The sequence below is a fragment of the Mus caroli genome, unplaced genomic scaffold (genome assembly GCF_978045245.1).
Source record: "Mus caroli unplaced genomic scaffold, Mus_caroli_1 scaffold_1, whole genome shotgun sequence".
Classification (NCBI taxonomy): Eukaryota; Metazoa; Chordata; class Mammalia; order Rodentia; family Muridae; genus Mus; species Mus caroli.
The window spans coordinates 187,454,678-187,476,615 of record NW_028227256.1 but is presented as its reverse complement, the minus strand read 5'-3'; the positions used below and the strand labels follow the sequence as shown (position 1 = coordinate 187,476,615).

Genomic DNA, 21,938 nt, shown 5'->3' with positions numbered 1-21,938 from the left:
GCATATCTTTTATATAACATTTTCTAACCTGAGATAAGTGCATGAAGAATTTATTTCTAACCCATTGACCTGAATTTGTGATACTTCTGTGGGTTTTAAAAAATTTTTCTTTTTATTCTCTTTATTTTAGACTGGGCTTTGTTAAAGGTTGGGCATAACTAATCTTCCTGCCTCAGTTTCCCAAGTAGCTAGAACTGAATCCCTGAGACTGCTTTCCTTTTCCATAGCAGGTGGAAGAAGTACCAGTCTTCAGCTTTCCTAAGGAAAACAAGAATGGGTCATTTTTCAGGCTTGATCAAAAGTATGATTGTGTGAGGCCCACAAATGCAGAGTAGTATAATGCATCTCAGAGGTGCTGGGTCACAAACCTTTAGGTCATATTGGGTAGGGCTGAAATTAGTGCATGAGAATAAGTGTGGTTTTTCATTTAGTATTACATTGCATCACACTAGCTTGCAGTATTTACTGTAGACGCTTTCGATTAGTCCCCTTACCCTTAAACCTTTTTATCACTGCTTAGTGAAAAGAGTTCCAACTAGGGAGGGCGGGTCATCAGAGGACAGAAATATGGTGGTGATGGGAGCTTCCTCTTGAATCTCATTCTCTCACTACATTTACTAAGGAGGGGTTAGAATGTGCATAACATATTTGCCCACAAATACTCAATGTAGATTTTTTTTTTTGTTTTTCGAGACAGGGTTTCTCTGTGTAGCTCTGGCTGTCCTGGAACTCACTTTGTAGACCAGGCTGGCCTCGAACTCAGAAATCTGCCTGCCTCTACCTCCCAAGTGCTGGGATTAAAGGCATGTGCCACCACCGCCCGGTGATTATTCCCTTTTTAAAAAATCTACGTTGACCAAACAAAAACAAAAACAAAACAAAACACTGGGCCAAAAAAAAAAAAAAAAGGGAATAAATACTCTAAATTTCCTTATTGTTGTTTTATGCATCATTTTTATGAAGCTACTTGAGATATCAGAAAAATAATAACTAAGGTAATTAAAATTAGGTGTATTACTTTCAAGGACTTCAGCATTAATGTCAAGTTTTACAGGATGTGACAGCCTATTAATTTCAATACTTTTATCTTTTTTTAGAGTTTAAAATTATATTTTATTTATAGAATTCATAGACTAGACATGTTAGCCAATTCTTCCCTACTGAATTATACCCTAATGCCAGAGTATAAAATTTTTATGAAATAGATATTTGTTATAAACATTGACAACTTGTGTTCATTTGTTTGTTTAAATAGCTAAGAATACCTCTCAGGAAATCATGTTACGAGATCTTCAGGAAAAACTAAATCAGCAAGAAAACTCACTAACTTTAGAGAAGCTGAAACTTGCCCTAGCTGATCTGGAAAGACAGCGAAACTGTTCTCAAGATCTCTTGAAGAAAAGGGAACACCACATTGATCAACTGAATAATAAGTTAAATAAGATAGAGAAGGAATTTGAAACTTTGCTGAGTGCTTTGGAATTAAAAAAGAAAGAATGTGAAGAATTGAGAGAAGAGAAAAATCAGATTTCTTGTTGGAAAATTGATAGTGAAAAACTCATAAGTCAGATAGAATCAGAAAAAGAAATCTTATTGGGTAAAATCAACCACTTAGAGAACAGCCTCAAGACACAACAAACAAGTCCTGACTCTAATGAGAGAGTAAGAACACTGGAGATGGAAAGAGAAAACTTTACTGTGGAGATTAAAAACCTTCATAGTATGTTAGACAGCAAGATGGTAGAGATCAAGACACAGAAACAAGCTTACTTGGAACTGCAGCAGAAATCCGAATCCTCGGACCAGAAGCATCAGAAGGAAATAGAGAATATGTGCTTGAAAGCAAATAAGCTCACTGGGCAAGTTGAAAGTTTGGAATGTAAGCTTCAGTTATTGTCAAGTGAAGTAGTGACCAAAGACCAGCAGTACCAAGACTTGCGTGTGGAATATGAGACACTGAGGGATTTGCTCAAGTCCAGAGGATCTTCTCTGGTGACAAATGAGGATAATCAGAGAAGTTCTGAGGATAATCAGAGAAACTCTTTGGCTTTTGAACAGCAGCCTGCAGTGAGTGATTCCTTTGCAAATCTTATGGGGGAAAAAGGAAGCATAAATTCAGAAAGGAGTGACTGCTCTGTAGATGGGGGCCGAAGTCCAGAAAATGTAGCCATCTTACAAAATAGAGTCACTTCACTTGAAAGTTCCTTGGAGTCTCAAAACCAGATGAATTCAGATTTGCGAAAGCGGTGTGAAGAGTTGCTACAAATCAAAGGGGAAGTGGAAGAAAACCTCATTAAAGCAGAGCAGATTCATCAGAATTTTGTGGCTGAAACAAATCAATGTATTAGTAAATTGCAGGAAGATGCTGCAGTTCATCAGAATATTGTTGCTGAGACTTTAGCAACCCTTGAGAGTAAGGAAAAAGAGTTACAGCTTTTGAAAGAAAAATTAGAAGCCCAGCAAAGAGAGGTTCAAAAGTTAAATAAGAATAACTGTCTTCTTGAAGGTACTCTGAAGGAGCTACAGCTTTTATCTGACACTCTGAGCTCAGAGAAGAAGGAAATGAATTCTATCATCTCATTAAGTAAAAAAAACATTGAAGAGCTAACCCAAGCAAACGGGGCTCTCAAGGAAGTTAATGAGGCCTTAGAGCAGGAGAAAATGAATTTACTCCAAAAGCATGAGAAGATTACAAGCTGTATAGCAGAACAAGAGAGAAGCATTGCAGAGCTGTGTGATCAGTACAAGCAGGAAAGATTTCAATTATTACAGCGGTGTGAAGAAACAGAAGCTGTGTTGGAAGATCTCAGGGGAAACTACAAAACAGCACAAGAAAACAATGCTAAGTTAGAATGCATGCTCAGCGAGTGCACTGCTCTTTGTGAAAGTAGAAAGAATGAACTGGAGCAGTTAAAGGAAACATTTGCAAAGGAACAGCAAGAATTCTTAACAAAATTAGCTTTCGCTGAAGAGCAAAACAGGAAATTAATGCTAGAGTTGGAGATAGAGCAACAAACTGTGAGATCCGAGATTACAAACACCAAAAAGCGTTCCATGAGTGAGACTGATGGCTTAAGGCAAGAATGCTTGACTTTAAACGAGCAAAATGAGCAGCAAAACGAAGTTAGCAACTTAACACTTGAGAATGAGCAACTGATGGAGTTAACGCGGACCAAGCATGATTGTTATCATCTCGCAGTAGAGCCAGTGGAGAACTCTGTAAAAGCAACCAAGGGTGAGATAGGTAAGAGTGGTTCCCAGTGCCAGATGGATCTCGACACTAAAGACGTTTCTCTAGACAGTTCTAAGGCTCAGTTGGTACATCTAGAAGCTTTGGTAAGAATTCTGGAAGTACAGCTTGACCAAAGTGAGGAGGAGAAGAACAAGCTGCAGCGGGAATTACAGACAATTAGAGAGGAGCTAGAAACCAAGAGTTCACAGGACCCTCAGTCACAGGCAAGGACTGGGCTTACAGACTGTGACACAGCAGAAGAAAAGTATGTGTCCGTGCTCCAGGAGTTGTCAGCAAGTCAAAACGAGAATGCACACTTACAGTGCTCTCTACAGACAGCAGTGAACAAACTGAATGAGCTAGGGAAAATGTGTGACGCATTGAGAGTTGAAAAGTTACAGCTAGAGTCCGAGCTGAATGACTCACGGACAGAGTGTATCACGGCAACTAGTCAGATGACGGCAGAGGTCGAGAAGCTAGTGAGTGAGATGAAAATGCTAAACCACGAGAGTGCTCTGTCCCAGAATGAGCTGATGAAAGACACCTCAGATGTTGAATTTCATGATAAAGCAAACCACACATCTATTTTCTTGACTCCTTTGGACAGTAGCAATTTCTGTGAACAAATGACCTTGTCAAACAAAGAGGTCCGAGTGCACTTTGCTGAATTACAGGAGAAATTCTCCTGTTTACAAAGTGAACACAAAATTTTACATGATCAGCACTGTGAGGTGAGCGCTAAGATGTCAGCACTGCGTTCCTACGTGGACACATTAAAAGCTGAAAATTCTGCCTTGTCAATGAGTCTGAGAACCTTGCAGGGTGACGTAGTAAAGGAGGGGGAGCCTGCAGCTGAGGGTGGGCATGGTCTGCCACTGTCGTTCTGTGGGGCAGGCAGCCCGTCTCTGACAAATTTTGGAGAAAGGTCCTTTTACAAAGGTGTTTTAGAACAAACTGGAGACACGTGTCATCTAAGTTTAGAAGGGAATGCTTCAGCCAATTCTTGTGACTTTGATGAAGTGTTTTCCAGCAGTCTGGAGGAGGAGACGCTGACTGAGAAGGAAGTCCCACCTGCCTCTGTGAGGACCGTTGAGGAGCTTGAAATCCTGTGTCAGGTGTACTTGCAGTCCCTCAAGAATCTAGAAGAGAACATTGAGAGCCAAAGGATTACGAAAAATCAAGAACTTGAAGAGCTTGAGCAGTTACTGAGTTCTGAGAGGAAAGAGCTAAGCTGCCTTAGGAAGCAGTATTTGTCAGAAAAGGAGCAATGGCAGCAGAAGCTAACAAGTGTCACTTTGGAAATGGAGTCCAAGTTAGCAGAGGAGAAGCAGCAGACCAAGAATCTGTCCCTTGAACTTGAGGTAGCACGACTTCAGTTACAGGAGCTGGACTTAAGCTCGAGGTCTTTGCTTGGCACTGACTTGGAAAGTGTAAGTACCTAGGATATACATGCCATTCCTCTGTGTGCATGCCTAGTTAAACTCAGTAAATGTTTATAGGATTGAATTCATAGGAAATCAAAATTGGAGTATTTTTAGGGTTTAAAGAAATAAATGAAAACGTAACCAAAACCTTCCCAGAGCTAACCGGACTCAAAAAAGCGAGGAAACTATTTGAGGAGTAAATGTCCATTGTGACTTGTTTTAAATATTTTATGGAAAAGCACCAAAAATGTTTTTAAAGTCTGAAGTTGTAAATCTTTAGAATGTATACTGTCTTAGTCACTGTTTTATTGTTGTGAAGAGACACTGTAACCACAGCAACTCTTACAAAGGAAAGCATTTAGTTAGGCTGGCTTACAGTTTATCAGTTTAGGGAATTATCAGTATGGTAGGAAGTATGGTAGCACACAGGTAGAGATGGTGCTGCAGAGTAGCTGAGAGTTCTAGATCCAGATCTTCAGGCATCAGGAAGAGAAAGAGATACTGGGCCTTGCTTGAACATTTGACATCCCCACCCCCCCACCCCCCCAGTGACATACTTCCTCTACCAAGGCTACAGCTAATCCCTTTTAAATAGCACCACTCCCTAATGACCAAGCATTCAAATATATTAGCCTGTGGGGAGACCATTTCTATTCAACACACCACATATACTTTAAACATATACTGGAAATTAATAAGGTACACTTAAATATTAAGAACTTATGAGCAGTGAGTGATGTGTTAGGGAGGCTTAGCTTCATGCCTTTCAGACTATTTTAAATGTTATAGTATTAGTTATTAAGCTAGATATAAGAAATTATTTAAATGTTATTTTATTTATTTATTTATTTTTAGCAGTTAGCAATTAGCAATGGTATCAGTTACTTAAAGAGATTTATTTTATACTTTAGTTCCTTGTGGTTTTGTCTTTTCTAGTTGACCAGCTTAAATACTAATGCAGTACAGTTTTGGAATTCTGTGAGGTGAAGGTCATAGATCATTTTGAGGTGGTGGTAGGGGTAGTCATAATGAGAGTGCCCTAGTTCATATGAAATTGAGACAAAAACATGCACTTTATCCAAGAAAGTACTGACTAGGATGAGGTCTTTGGCAGACAGTCTGCGCATAAGCACTTTTCTTAGTAAGTAACTGAGGAGGACCTAGAGCATGAGGACTAAGGATCTAAACAGCAACCATCTTATCTGAGGTTTGTGAACCTCTCTGATAACCTGATAACCACAAAAACTACTCTTTTATGCTTCCTAAAACGTTAAAAGCTGTGAAAGAAAGATGCAATTTCCACATTAGATGTAGTGAAATGAATGTCCTGGAGGATTAATCCTTATGATAAATATCTTACCCAGTGCTTTGCACATAGGTAGAGCCCACTGAAGGTTCATGTTGACTATCAAGACAGAGCAGGGTGGAATGAAGTGTTGAGAGTGATGCTATTTGGAGGGATATACATAGCAGTACCCATACGGGCAGTTTCTATAAAGTAATAGTTAAACCACTGATTCTATTTTGATTCTTCCAAAAAAATAAAATGCTTTCTTGGTTTATATTATGTTTATAGGCTGTTCGTTGCCAAAACGATAATTATGATATAAAAGAATCAGAAGTATATATTTCAGAGACTACAGAGAAAACACCAAAGCAGGACACTGACCAGACTTGTGATAACGATATTCAGCAGGACCTTGGTCTGGAAACTTCGGTCACTGAGACTGAGACTCCCAGGCTCACAGGAGAGGGCTGTGAAGAGCAGCCCCTGAAGGCCAATTGTGAGGCACCAGCGGAGGTCAAAACCCAGGACTGCTCAGAATGCATTTCTGAATTGTTTTCTAGTTCAAATGTTTTGGTACCCATGGATGTTCTGGAAGATCAGGAGTCTATCCCGAATCTCCAGTTACAGAAAGACACCTTAAATGAGAATTTGAGATTACTTCCTGAAGTAGAGGACTGGGACAAAAAAGTTGAAAGTTTGCTAAATGAAATTATGGAGGCAGATTCAAAACTGAGTTTACAGGAAGTACAGCTAAAGATGAAGATTGCAACATGCATACAATTGGAAAAAATAGTCAAGGACCTCAGGAAGGAAAAAGCTGACTTAAGTGAAAAGTTGGAATCCCTTCCATGTAACCAGGAGGTATGTCTGAGAGTAGAAAAGTCAGAAGAAGATCTTGGTTTTAACTTAGATATGGGAGCAAATGAGTTGTTAAGTAAATCTACTAAAGATAATGCAACCACCACAGAAGACAATTATAAGGAGAAGTTTCTTGATATGGAAAGAGAACTGACCAGAATTCAGTCTGAGAAAGCTAATATTGAGCATCACATCCTATCTGTGGAAACTAACTTAGAGGTGGTTCAAGCAGAGAAGCTCTGTTTGGAAAGAGACTCTGAAAGTAAGCAAAAGGTTATTACTGACCTTAAGGAAGAACTATTTACAGTTACAAGTGAGAGAGACAGACTCCGGGAAGAATTAGATAGTGTGTCAAAAGAAAGGGAAGCACTGGATCAGATGTCTAAAAAGATGAAAGAGAAAATAGAAGAGCTGGAGTCTCACCAAAGGGAGAGCCTCCGTCACATTGGGGCAGTAGAGTCTGAGGTCAAGGACAAAGCAGGTCTCATTCAGACTCTGTCCTTTAATGTGGGTGAGCTAACAAAAGACAAAGCTCATCTCCAGGAGCAGCTGCAGAATTTGCAGAATGACTCACAAGAATTATCTTTGGCGATTGGTGAGCTGGAAATACAAATTGGACAACTGAATAAAGAGAAAGAATCACTGGTCAAGGAGTCTCAAAACTTCCAGATCAAGCTGACTGAGTCAGAGTGTGAAAAGCGGGCAATCTCTAAGGCCTTGGAGGTGGCACTCAAGGAGAAAGGTGAGTTTGCAGTGCAGCTGAGCTCAGCCCAGGAGGAGGTGCATCAGCTGAGACGAGGCATTGAGAAACTGAGTGTCCGAATTGAGGCAGATGAGAAGAAGCACCTCAGTGCTGTGGCGAAACTGAAAGAAAGCCAGCGTGAAAGTGACTCATTGAAGGATAAAGTGGAGAATCTGGAGCGGGAATTGGAGAGGTCAGAAGAAAACCAAGAGCTGGCAATTCTTGATTCTGAGAATTTGAAAGCAGAGGCGGAGACCCTTAAGGCACAAAAGGATGAAATGACCAAAAGCCTGAGAGTTTTTGAATTAGACCTTGTTACAGTTAGGACTGAAAGAGAACATCTAGCAAAGCAGCTACAAGAGAAACAAAGTCGAGTGTCAGAATTAGATGAACTGTGCTCTTCCTTGAGAAGTCTGTTGGAAGAGAAGGAGCAAGCAAGAGTACAGATGGAAGAAGACTCTAAGTCTGCAATGCTGATGCTTCAGATACAGTTAAAAGAACTCAGGGAGGAAGTGGCAGCCTTGTGTAATGACCAAGAAACCTTGAAGGCCCAAGAACAGAGTCTAGACCAACCAGGGGAAGAAGTGCATCATTTGAAAAGTAGCATTCGAAAGCTAAAAGTTCACATAGATGCTGATGAAAAGAAGCATCAAAACATCCTAGAACAACTGGAGGAAAGTAAGCACCATGCAGACTTGCTTAAGGACCGAGTTGAGAACCTTGAACAAGAATTGATACTATCAGAGAAAAACATGATTTTCCAAGCTGAAAAGTCCAAAGCAGAGATACAGACTTTAAAATCAGAAATTCAAAGAATGGCCCAAAACCTCCAAGACTTGCAGTTAGAACTTATTAGTACAAGGTCAGAAAATGAAAATCTCATGAAAGAATTAAAAAAAGAGCAAGAGCGAGTATCTGACTTAGAAACAATAAATTCTTCTATTGAAAACCTACTGAAAGATAAAGAGCAAGAAAAAGTACAGATGAAAGAGGAAGCGAAAATAACAGTGGAGATGCTTCAAACCCAATTAAAGGAGCTAAACGAGACAGTGGTTTCCTTGTGCAATGACCAAGAAGTCTATAAGACCAAAGAACAGAATCTGGGTAGTCAAGTACAAACTCTTGAACTTGAGAAGGCTCAGCTGCTACAGGACCTTGGTGAGGCCAAGAATAAATATATTATTTTTCAGTCATCTGTAAATGCCCTCACTCAAGAAGTAGAAGCTGGCAAACAGAAAGTAGAGAAGGGAGAGGAAGAGATCAGGACACTGAAAGAGCAACTTAAAGGTCAGGAGCAGCTTGTGTGTAAACTTGCCCAAGTGGAAGGAGAGCAGCAACTCTGGCAGAAGCAGAAACTAGAGCTGAGAAATCTGACTATGGCGCTGGAGCAGAAGGTCCAAGTGCTGCAATCTAAAAACGACACGTTGCAGAGCACCTATGAAGCCCTGCAGAATTCTCACAGGAGTTTAGAAAGTGACCTTGGATTGATAAAGTTGGAGAAAGTAGCGCTTGTTGAAAGAGTAAGTGCCATTACTTATTCTCATGTGGAAGTATGGTCAGGGAAGGAGACACTTTGTGTTTATATGGTCTTGACTACAGGATCATTGAGTCAGCTCAGGCAGCAGTGATTGCTTTAATGTGCTTGTAAGGGACATTTTTGTGAATTAGATTAGGTTTTTGATGTGATTTTCACATCTTGGGTTTGATGTAGTTAGTTCTAGGTTCTTATCTACAGTTGAAGTTCATCACAGTAAAACAGCTCCTTAACCTAACTGTGGCAAGAATGTAACAGCTTAGGGTCAGAAGACATCCTCTGCCCTTCTTACCTTTAGGAGAAAGAATGCCTGAAGATACTGTAATTAGGACCAGTGGGACACTCCTAGCTTCTAGGGTGGGGTTGAGAAAAATTAGGCTGATCTGTGAAAGGGATTCCTTCAAATTAAATGTTTTGTTCAACAGATAATTAAAAAGGAATGTCTAGAAAATGAAGTCTATCACAACTGTATTTTCGAAGATTTGTGTGTTTATAACCTTAATCCTTAGCATGAATGGTGGGATTAGTATATCTAAGAGCTGATAAAATTCTAAGACGGTAAATAAAAGCTAAGGCAATCCCTTAAAACATTCTTAAAACATTAAATTAGAACCTTTATGAATGGTTTTAAGTCTCAGGAATATTATCTTTCTTCTTTCCTTACTGCTATCTTAAACCTTTGCTGAGGAAAAAAAATGGGAGCACATAGTTGATTTTGAGTATAACAGGTGAGTGGATTAGTTGGGGAAGAGTGGTCAGCCAGGTTCTGTTTTCTTAAAGAAACTGTGTGTGTGGCTGGGTGACGGTGGTGCACGCCTTTAATCCAAAACCAAATAAATGAATGAATGAATGAATGAATGAATGAATGAATGAAACTGTGTGTGCCATAATAGGCGATGGTGGTGCACGCCTTTAATCGAAAACCCAATAAAAATAAATAAATAAACAAATAAAAGAAGCGGTGTGTGCCATAACAGTGGTTAATTCACTCATAACAGAGCAGAGCAAGTGCTAATGAAGATTACATTCCAGGTTAACACAGTGACTGGGAAGGAAGCAGAGCTACAGAGGGAGCTGGGAGATATGCTACAGAAAACAACACAGCTGAGCGAAGACTACAATAAAGAGAAAACCAGGCTAACAGAAGAAGTGAAAGTGCTGGGTGAAGAACTAAAGAACACCAAAGTAAGTTTCCCATGACAGACAGATTTCTTTGCCTCTGCTAATTGGTGTGCCTGCTCTGGTTGTCTTTGTAAGATATTCTGCAATGTGCCACAGTTGTTTCAGCTTTTGGAACCCAAGCTGATATGCTCAGGTCTGTAGTGATCTTCACCATCTGATACTTCTGTGAGCCTAGGAGCCATGAGATATTACTTTAGGAACCATGATCCATGTCATGCTGAAAACAATTTCCAAATCCACACTGGTTGTCGGGGAGACTTAGGGAGCTGAGTAGAGAGGGGGCTTATTTTATGCATTTTGAGATGTTATATTTTAAACATAACTGTACTATTGTTGCTTTAATATGTTTTAGCTTTTTAATACATATATATTTTAATATACTTATAAAATGAAATCAAAGATTTTAAATGAACTTACATCTGTTTTGTAGGCAGCGCACCTGAAATCTGTGAATCAGCTTGAGAAGGAACTTCAGCGTGCTCAGGGGAAAATAAAGTTGATGCTCAAATCCTGTAAACAGCTGGAAGGAGAAAAGGAGATGCTGCAGAAAGAGCTCTCCCAGCTTGAGGCTGCACAGCAGCAGAGAGCAGGTGGGTGCTAGATAGGGTGCTCTGTGTGCACGCTTAAAATCGCTTCAGTGCTCAGTTCTGCGCTAAGTTTTAAAAGTAGTTTAGTAGTTTTTTAGTAGTGTTTTCTAATTTCTGACCTGTGGTCTTAACCTTGTGTTAAGACTTAACTATAGTTAAGACTATAGGATTCAGAGTGAAGCCTACATTTCGAAATAGAATTATTTCCACGGGGGAAGGATGGTACCCTTTGCTAATAGATCTCCATAAAGAGTTTGCCGTTTTGGTAGTGTTTTTGTTTTGTTTTGTTGTTTTGTTTGTTTGTTCGCTTGTTTTTTGTTTTTCAAGACAGGGTTTCTCTGTGTAGCCCTGCTGTCCTGGAACTCACTCTGTAGACCAGGCTGGCCTCAAACTCAGAGATCCTCCTGCCTCTGCCTTCCAAGTGCTGGGATTAAAGGCGCACGCCACTACTGCCCAACATCTCATCTCTTTCTCCCTCTCCCTCTCCCTCTCCCTCCCCCTCCCCCTCTCCCTCTCCCTCTCCCTCTCCCTCTCCCTCTCCCTCTCCCTCTCCCTCTCCCTCTCCCTCTCCCTCCCCCTCCCCCTCTCCCTCTCCCTCTCCCTCTCCCTCCCCCTCCCCCTCCCCCTCCCCTCCCCCTCTTCTCTTCTCTCATTGGTAATTAACCATGCCTCTTTTATCCACTCACACTCTGCTTTCTCCATGGATACCCAGTGACTGCTGTGTGTGGGAGGCTTCTAGAGTGTGGCAGTGCAGTGCAGTGCAGTGCAGTGCAGTGCAGTGCAGTGCAGTGCAGTGCAGTGCAGTGCAGTGGTCTTTTCTACCAAGAAGAGTGATTGGAGTAGGTTTGGGAAACTGGGAGTTTTCCTCATAAGTCCCTTGCGATCCCTAGCACCAGAAGCTTACTGAGGCCCCTGCCTTGCTGTGGGTCTACATTTGTACCTGCTTGCCCCTGTATTCACTCAGAATGCTTTCACGGCCTTTAGCGACTTAGATTTTCATAGGCTGGCACCTGTCACCAAAACCATGCAGCATAGACTTTGTGATCATTTCAGAGTTAGATTGCTTATTCATTTCTGGTGGAAAGAGTGGGTTGGGAAAGAGGGATATAAAAGTTAGTTTGCTGGGCTCTTGTAACTACTCTCTAAGGGGATTTAAGTTTAGTTGGGTTTTAGTTGCACTGTCATGTGTTAGACTGCTTCATAGTCTCCAGACACAGCAGGATGTGCTCCTTAACGTCTGCACAGGTCCAAAGACCAGGCTTAGGGATCACCTGCTGGGGCTGGAGACATGGCTCAGCGGTTAAGAGCACTGACTGCTCTTCCAGAGGTCCTGAGTTCAACTCCCAGCAACTACATGGTGCCTTATAACTATCTGTAATGAGATTCAGTGCCTTCTTCTGGTGTGTCTGAAGACAGTGTACTCACATATATGAAATAAAAATAAATCTTAAAAAAAAAATTACCTGCTGGGAAGTGTCCATTATTAATGGAGTAGCGGCAAGTTGTGTGACAGGGTCACTTTGTTTTCACAGGTTCTCTTGTTGACAGTAACATAGATGAAGTAATGACTGAGAACAAAGCTCTGAAAGAGACTCTGGAAGAAAAAGTCAAGGAAGCAGACAAGTACTTGGATAAGTACTGTTCCCTGCTGATAAGCCACGAGGAGCTCGAGAAAGCCAAGGAGATATTAGAAATAGAACTTGCTCGGCTGAAGTCACGGCAGTCCAGACAGGATCTCCAGAGTTCTCCTTTGCTTATTTCTTCCATTCCAGGACCGTCTCCAAATACTTCTGTTAGTGAGATGAAGTCAACATCTGGCCAAAATAAAGCTTCAGGCAAGAGGCAAAGGTCCAGTGGGGTTTGGGAGCATGGTGAACGGGCAGCACCTTCTACAGCAGAGACATTTCCTAAGAAAAGCAGGAAATCGGACAGTAAGAGCATTCGCCCTGCTGAGCACGAGCAGGAGACAGAGTTCGAGCCAGAAGGACTCCCAGAAGTCGTTAAGAAAGGTATGCAGAGATTATATACAGAGTTATAGGGTGAGGATGCCTCTCATCGGAAGACCATGAACTTAGAGCTTGCATATGGCCCTTTGTTCAAGTCCTTGTGAAATATGTGAAGTTTTGAGATTTCACATAAAATTGGCACAAGGAAAGATAGAAATCTTTACTTTTTAGGTTTTAAAATATTGCACAGTAGCCCACTGCCTGGAGAAACTAGTTCATTTTTTAAATTGGTGACATTATAAATGACTGAGATTGACTCTTAACAGTACAAAAAGCTGGTAGACTTGGAAATGACTGCTAAATGTCTGTTTAGAAATTCTGTTTTCAGTCAGCTTTTCCTTTCTTGGGACAAGTGGGCTGGTTGACAATGCCCCTTCCTCCCTGCCCTCTGAAGTAATAGTTTAGAACTTTGAAAGCTACTTGATATTGTTGCAGTGTCTAAAATCACAAGTAGACTTTTTTGTTCTCTGTCTTTTTTTTTTTAATTCTTTCTGATATTTTGAGACAGAATCTTGCTGTGTAGCCCAGGCTGGTGTTGATCTTGAAGTATTTCTGTCTTGGCCTTTTTGTGCTAGGATTACAGACATATACCATACCCAGCTTCAGTCATATAGTTTTATTTATTTATTTATTTATTTATTTATTTATTAAATCTACAGCAGGTTGGGTCTTCTGCCCTAACCCTGAAATCAAAGCTGATGTGAAGCGTGGTTCCCACGTATGTAGCTAGCTAGCACTCTCTAGTAGATTACTTACTTGTAAGCCTGTGGTTAGAGCTGAGTGCAGTTGTAGAGTACCTACCCTGTGTTGTCACTGTTTTGTTTTTGTTTTGATTTGATTTGTTTTGGGTTTTCAAGACAGAGTTTTTCTGTGTAAGAGCCCTGGCTGTCCTGGACTCACTTGGAGGCCGACCTCGCTCATAGAGATCCACCTGCCTTTACCTCCGGAGTGCTGGATTAAAGGCATGTGCCACCATGCCCTGCCCCCTGTGATATCTTTCAGGGTTTTGTGACTAGTCTTCTCTACCCCAGTCAGGTCAGTTCCTTTCCTGGGAGGAGACAATATGAGCAGATACAAAGGCACTCTTAGGAAGTGCAGCCTGCACTACCTGATTGCACTTGAGCCTGTTTTCCTTAAGTCACTGTTGGCTTACATTGACTCTGAGACAAGAGCTGGCCTTTTCTCATCCTAGTTCATTTGTATTAAATGTCCTACCTATCTTAGAAAGTGCAAGGTAATATAGCCATATAGAAGAAGCCGTTTGTTTTTAAGGTATAATGTGATTTCTCCTTGATCCTTTTTCTCACTGTGGTGTCTTTGAAATCTTTTATCTTTGTCATAAGGAATAACCTGTTAATTTTCCATTTCATCTGATGACTACCAAGGCAATGAAGCTCAGTACATTGTTTCCCATGACTGAGGGGAAACACTGTTTTGTAGTTAATTTTACTGTACATGCATGCACAAACATCTGACCTCTATTGCTAGCCCAGCCGACCCAGCCAAACAGCTAATCAGTGCCATTACCAACCAGCAGCTCTTTGCCCTTAGGGTTTGCTGACATCCCAACCGGAAAGACAAGCCCATATATCCTTCGGAGAACAACCTTGGCAACCAGGACAAGCCCCCGCTTTGCTACACAGAAGTTAGTGGGATCTTCCCCATCTCTAGGCAAAGAAAATGTTGTAGAGTCCTCCAAACCAACAGCTGGTGGCAGCAGATCACAAAAGGTAACATGTGAATGTCATTTCCTCCCTGTTATCCTGGAAGTCTGTTAGCAGGCCTAGGGATGAGTATTATTGCAGTCTGACTCGGGCCTGAATGAGCAAGTCCAAGGATACACATCAGTTTCCCGAGGCCTAATCCTCTACTGAAAGGGCTGCTTGTAAATAGCTTTCTGGAAAGTGTCGGTGTTATGGGAAACCCAGTACATTTGCCCGAGAGTGAAGCCTGGCTTCAGTAGTTTGTAGAGGTTGGTTTCCTTTGGGCGTCACTGTTTATCTGCCCCCCCCCCCCCATCAAAGCTCCTAACTCTCTACGACTTATATTCACTACATTGGGCAAAAGGTGGAGAATTTTTATTTCTAATACTGTAATTCCTACTAGTAGCACCATTTCTGTGAGCAGTGACATGTGTTTTACTTAACTTTTATTTTTAAATCTCAGGTTTGCCATGAACTCACTATATAGCCAAGGATGGCCTTGAACTCGTGATCTTTGTGCCTCTACCTCCTGAGTGCTGGAGTTCTAGATGTGCACCAGCACTCCCCAATTATCCTTTGTGTATGCTTGGCAAGCTCTCTGCCGTATCCCTACATCTTACTTCACTCAGGGTTTATTCATTGTTCTCTTACACTGTAGCGCTGTAAAAGAAGGAAGAGAATGACATCCATGAGGAAGCCTCCCCAGGCTCACACCTCTCTTTTGCAGCTTGTTTGTGTTTCTCAAACTACGAACCATGGGGATATTCTTGGCAATTTCTAGAATAACTTCAAGAAGTTTTAAATTTTTGTGATGTTACTTTGCTCACCTGTCAGAGTTTATATGCAATCCAATAACATTCAGCAAGTACAGTGGCTCCCATATACAATATACACATATATATTACACGAGTGAGCACAGCTCTAGGATCTCATATAACAGAAACCAGAAACATTGGTGATTAGTTGTATCAGAGCAGCAACACATTGCAAATGGGTTTGTTTTGATTGATGACATTCTGTATACAGTTAACCTTGTAATTTGCTTTCTCCTAGCTTGTAGCTGTAAATGTTACCTTGAAATTACTTTAGTAATAAGATTTTATAAAGATAAGAAACCATCCTATGAAGTCCCCACAGAGTCTGTTCTTTTTTCTTTCTTTCTTTTCTTTTATTAGGAATTGATGGTAAAGGCTGTTTGCATGTGGTGTTCATATTTATTACCTAGTAGAAAGGTTTTTGCACACTAGGGGGCCTGCACTCTACACTGCTGTCGAACCTGCTGGTACGGAGCAGTAACCATGGTTTCCTGCGGATTTGTGTTCTCTGCATTAGCTGCATGCAGTAGTTGGCACCAGCAGTTATGAATTACAAAGCAGTTTTGTGCACTTGAATGGCAGGGGACCCTCTTAAGACCAGGGGGTCTAGGAGACTATGATTAGATTCACATTTTAAGAACCCAGCCTAGTCATTTTCAGTTTTAGTCAGCATTTTCTGACATCTCTGTTCGCCTGAAGTGCTTTGTCACTAAAAACTGAAAAGTCTCCCCTAAAGTGAAATCTGGCAATCTTATATTAGTTATTAATAACTGATGAGTTCAATGTAGAAAAAAATGGGTAAGATGCGTTGGATGCAGTATTCTGTTCATTATGTCACTAGGAAATGCTAGTCTGCCGGAGACAAAGGAGCTGCTGTTTATAGACTTGATTCCCTGAATGATGCTGCTTCCTGGGCTGGCCTCTGTAACTTGTAAGGCCACTGTGGATGGTGTGAGGCTGTGAGTACAGGGTCAGCTGGCAGCTCTTTGAGGACGTTGTATTTTCCCCTGCTAGTAGGATTTATTTCCACCAGGTCACCACATCTATCCTTTCCATCCTGGCTGCAGGCATCACTGGTAAGATGGGTAGTGGCACTGTGATAGAAGCAGGGCCTTGCCAGGCTGTGGACAGAGAGAACACTGAACTGTCTACATGACCATCACACTCACAGTGTCAGACATGAAGTCTGAGCTCAGGGAAAGCCAAGGGACTGCAGTCTCTGGCTTAGGCCTTGCTGTTTCAGTTCCTTCTCTCTGAGTGATCCATCATTCTCTCTGCTTCCATCCTTTCCTTCTTCCCATCAGAACCTAAATACTGAATACCCTAGGCCTCTTAGATTCAAGGGAGACCTTGTCTTGGTGTCATTGCTTCTTTTTAAAAGAAAAGAAATGATATCACCAACAAACCTTTTTTTCCCTTCAACTTTTCACCAACTCCTGGTCCTTGGCTACTGGCTTTTCAGTGTCCTGTGCACAGGATCTGACGTGAGAGCAGGCTTTCAAGGGGGTTGACTTATATTTACTGTATGTTCTGTAGTGCAAAGTATCTAACTGCTGTTAAAGCCACATGCTTTCTGTAGAAAGAATATAAATGGGAAAATCCTCTCCAGTCTTATTTTTGTTTCAGAGTCTTCAGAACCTCGACATCTTACTTGGGGAGTGTCTGTTGTATGCTTATGTTTGGGGCACCACACTGAACACCAGTCTGAACTTGCAAAGTAGTCTTTTTAAAGGTTTCTTACCTTGTCCTTCTCAGGGGGTGGGGGGTAAGGCACAGTACTGGGTAGAATTGAACATACAGCTTTGTGCATTTCTGTAGATTTCCACCACTGAGCTCCATCCCCAGCCTTCTTTCTTAACTTTTGTTTTAAGATAGTGTCTTGCTAAGTTGTTTAAGATAGTGTCTTGCTAAGTTGTCTGACTTGCCTGAATTTGCTTTCTAGCAGGATCAAGCAGGCCTTAAAAATTGCCATCTTCTTCCTCCCTCAGTCTCTTGAGCATCTGGGATCCAGGCCTGAGCCACTGGGCCCATTAATGACTGGTTTTGCTTTCAGCTGCTCACTATTGTGCAAGCTGGCCTTGAACTCCTGGCTCAGCTGATCTCATCTTGCTGCCTTGCTTTTTTCTGAAGGTTTTGTACTTGAAACTTCCATTCTTGCCTTTAACTTTTTGTTTTTGTATTTCCTTGTATTTCATCTTATTTTGGGACAGGGTGTCTTATTGATCAGGAGCTCACCAAGTAGAATAGGCTATTTAGCCAGCAATCCCTACAGTGCTGTCATGTCTCAAATGTATATATATATTAGGTCCCCAGGTTTACAGTACCAACAGCCTGGTCTCCAGCCCTTCTTATCCGATTCTCATCCTTACAGTTCCTCACTGTTATGTATGTCATGTGCTTTGACTCCTCACCTATATCAACATCTTAACCTTTCCTTACAGTTTTGTTTTCTGGTATAATTTCTTTCATCTAAAAGACAGAACACCATGGGAGATTTGTTCTTTCTGGACTTAATTATTAGATAATTGTTTTCCAAATCCAATATGGAATCAACACTATTAAGAGAGTGATTGACACTTCTATATGAGTCCTGGGTGTTTGACATATTGTAAATATGGTGCTTTCCTCTGAAGTCAGTTACCTGCATTTGTATTGCACTTACTGTGAATGCCACAGGGACTCGGGACTTATGAGCCAGGTTTTGGTTCTCAGGAATTTGTTGTGCATCTGCCTTGTAATCAGGTGCATTGTGGGTGTTAAAAATGAGTATAAATAAATTAGATGCAGTCTTTACTTTTAAAACTTTTTGCTTTCAGTTCTGAAATGGCATACTTGCTTGAGAGCAGGGCTCTGGCCATCAGTGGTATCGAGAGAAATCTGAGACTTATTATATATAGGTTGTGTCTGATGTTGTAAATTCCTGTTAGGTAACTCCTGCTTTCAGGGAGGCAGATAATAAGATTGTAGTCCCTCCCACAGAAGAGCCCTAGGTGATAGGTGCTGACCACTCTTGAGAGTGTGACCAGACCTTACTGTACAGACCTCTGTCCACCATCGAGGAGGCTGAAGCAGGAGGATCGCAAGTTCAGTGTTCTCTCTGCCCTATAAAGTAGGTTCAGAGCTAGCCTGGGCAGCAAAGTGAACCTCTATCAAATCTAAAGTAAAAATATGGCTGAGAATGTAGCTCACTGGTGGGTCAGTTGCCTAACACATGTAGTGCCTCGGTTCAGTCCCTTATAGAACAAAACAGTGATAACCATCAAAAAATATGGATGCATTTTTGAGCCTCTAACAGATCTATGTATGTTGCAGGTCAAGGTTGTTCAGGAGAGCTCAGCGGATTCACACACTGCCTTCCAAGAACTCCCAGCAAAATCTCTCACAGCCAGTAATATTCCTGGGAGAAACTCTACAGAGAGCCCCAGGGAGGGCCTGAGGGCCAAGCGGGCCTACCCTGCCTCCAGCCCAGCTGCTGGGCCTGATCCCATGAACAACGAAAACTGCCGGGTCCAGTGAAATGTCCACTCAGGGCTCTGGAAGGTGGCATGACTCAAAGGAGCCTGCCCGTGGGGACTTGTCTTGAGCCAAGGACACCTTATCTATCACTAGAGAATACCTGAGTCTTTATGCTGTGTGTGTGGTGCTCAGGTCTCCCATATGTAAGGCTGCAAACGTTGAAAGCACCTATCAATTACCTAGTAGTCCTAATTCTTACCCCAAGTGTAAATAGTAATGGATAGAGCGTGAGCATTTGCTGCAGTTAAATGGAAAGCACCATGATTTGTGTGTGGATTTTACACTTGGTGCTGCAATGATTTGGTTAGGATCTTCCTGTGTAGATCAAGAGTTGGAGCTGAGTTAAGTGAGGACAGCCTGTGTGCGCAGTGTGTGATATGGTCTTCCTTTCTGTGTGTCTCATAGCTTCCTGCTTCTATCACCTGTCCATAGCGTGTGGGGAGTTTGCAGTGTGCACTTACTACTAGTTAGTCTGATGGTTTCATACACTTCCGTGGTGGTGTAGATCATGTTTACTGTCACTGTTTTCCTGTCATCATAGTTCTTTTGGTATATATTTCTGTGTCTCGTGTTACAATAAAGTATGTCCTTGTAAACTTTTTGTAAAAGTTATTTCCTAAATATAAAAACATTATGACCAGCACCACTATGTCTTCTTAACTAAAACCGCCTCCCATAAAAGTAAAAATGTTTGAACAAATGATACATGTCTTTGAATGTGTGATACTAGTATACTTACTGAACATGAGGCATACTGTAGAATGTTGCTCATACAGATGGTTTGAGAGTATGGATATATTAAACTAGTATCTTGTGCTCATTAAATACCACTAGCAAAGGTACAAGAATGTTCCCATCTGTCTGTTGATAATAGGGCTTGAAAAGATGAAGGCATTTTGACTCAATAACAAATAAAAACACTTGACTAAGCCTCTATGCCCTTGAATAAAGGTAAAAGATTTTTCAGGCTTTAAGTTAGCAGTAGATGATTTGTTCTTGGCTTTCATTTCAGATTGGTATCGAACGTTCACAAGCACAGTCATTTTAGATTTGAAAACTGTCTCCTGCTGACGGTCTCACTGTTGGAAGATAAACCACTCCATCTCCTGAGAGCGATGCTCTACTCTCTCAGGCTGCTCCTGTCCCAAGGCCACCATGTGCTCCAGTGCTGAGGTCAGGCCAGCAGCTTTAAGGGATGCAGCAAGAGATGGAAAGATTCCATGCCAGGGTGTCACCGAGTACTTTCCAGGGTCCTTAGAAATGGCATCCTCTTCTTGTAGGTCTGCCATAGCTCCTCTGTGACATGAGATACTTGCATTCCCAGAAGCAATAGACTCATCTTTTGGTTGCATGCCAAGCTGAGGGTAAAGAATGGCTTGTTTGTTGCTGCAAATGAGGAATATGTAGACAATGGTCCTTGGAGCAGTATCTGAATAGAAAGCAGAAGGCTTTCATTGGTGAAATGCCAGGCATCATGTGTGGACACATTTCTGAACATGTTCTGTGTGGGGTGAGAAGGTAATGACAGGTTCCTTGTGTAGCCTGGCTGCCACAGGCCTCATCTGCCTGCATCTGTCTCCCAGGGCCTGGGATTCAATGCATAAACCACCAAGTTTGCAGTTCAGTGCTTGAACTTTAATATTTATAATCCCTTTTCACATGACACCCTGTACCTGGTATATAATACAAATCAGATGTATACTGATAAATTGAAAGTTTATTTTAGGCTGAGAATGTGACTCAGGGTTCAAGTATTGTGTAGCATGCTCAAGAACAGGCTTTGATCCCAGTACTGCCAACAAAGAAAAACAATCTTTTGGTGTACATATGATGTATCCACCACTTTTTTTTGCTTTTAAGGAAGCAAATTGCTTCCCAATGAGATGAATGAATGTCTTTATCTTATATAACTTAGATCTTAGCATTTGCATTTGATAGTGCAGGATGTAAGAGCACTTAGTGTTTTCCTGATTGACAGAGGCCTTTATGGTCATCAGTGTGGGGACCCTGCTTCACATAAACATGTAGTACAAGATGGCACATGTGTTTAGAGCTGTTTCAGAAATATAAATTCCATCCCAATCTGAAGCCACAATTCATTTAGGGGTGTGTGTGTGTGTGTGGGTGGTGGTGGTGGTGGTGGTGGTGGTGGTGGAGGGAGAGTGTTGAGTTAAACAGTATTTTTAAAACCAAACATTCTGGAGTTGGTGAGATGGTTGAATGGGCCCAAGCCTGATTACCTGCGTCCACATCCACAGAACCCATGTAAAGGTTGGAGACAAGAACAAGCGTAACAAAATTGTTCTACAAAGTCCCTCTCATCTTCTCATGAGTGTATATACAGTATGTGTATACATTTAAAATCAATCCAAGGATGATACCAATTAGTACATGCTAAAGGATGACAATGGAAAATATTATGGGTAAATATACCTTTTGTTTGTCTGAATTGTCATCTTGGAGGCTTACTGCCTCAGTTTGCTAACCTAGTATAAGGACCATGTGGACTCAGGTGGCAAAGCTACCAGCCACACCCCACCTTCTGAGGCTGGCAGGCACTGGCCTACCTGCGGCCCCAAGGTAACCATGGAAACCAGGCCATAGTGAATGTGTGCGTGAGGATAAGGATGGCTCATGAGGTAATGTGTGAAACACCTTACTTATGATTAGCTGAATTTAGCTTAAAAACTCCAGTCTGGCATGGCAACTCGCTCACCCCCAGGACCCAGTGGAGATGCGTAGACAAATCCATGAGGATGCTCGCCCAGAGGAGACAAGCCTACATCGTGTGGTTCAGCTCCGGCAGAATCCAAAAGGCAGCAGGAGAGGCACGGTGCGATCCCATTTCACCATTTACTTGTTTGTTGCTACTTAAGGAATAAATAAGCTGTTTAACCTTTCCTCTGAGTTCGGGGATTTCCTTTCTGCCTCTGTCTTTAACCCCATTTCACGATAGTTTCCTGACACCTAGGCCTAGTCCCGGAAGCTTCTAACCTCTGTACAGACTTATCTAGGCCTAGAGTGTTTTCAGCCTCTGAGACTGACTGCTGA

General features: G+C 41.7%; 1 protein-coding gene across 1 annotated transcript in view; it reads left to right on the top strand.

The window, feature by feature from the left end:
* Window positions 1–19,483, top strand: part of Cenpf (centromere protein F) — a 46,316-nt gene extending 26,833 nt beyond the window's left edge. The window contains exons 12-18 of the mRNA XM_021160826.3: window positions 1,256–4,662; window positions 6,233–9,064; window positions 10,111–10,263; window positions 10,691–10,850; window positions 12,380–12,856; window positions 14,405–14,583; window positions 18,684–19,483. Of these exons, the coding sequence (XP_021016485.1) occupies window positions 1,256–4,662; window positions 6,233–9,064; window positions 10,111–10,263; window positions 10,691–10,850; window positions 12,380–12,856; window positions 14,405–14,583; window positions 18,684–18,887 (7,412 nt within the window). The 3' untranslated portion in view covers window positions 18,888–19,483. The remainder of the gene's footprint in view (window positions 1–1,255; window positions 4,663–6,232; window positions 9,065–10,110; window positions 10,264–10,690; window positions 10,851–12,379; window positions 12,857–14,404; window positions 14,584–18,683) is intronic.
* The last annotated feature ends 2,455 nt before the right edge of the window (window positions 19,484–21,938 follow it).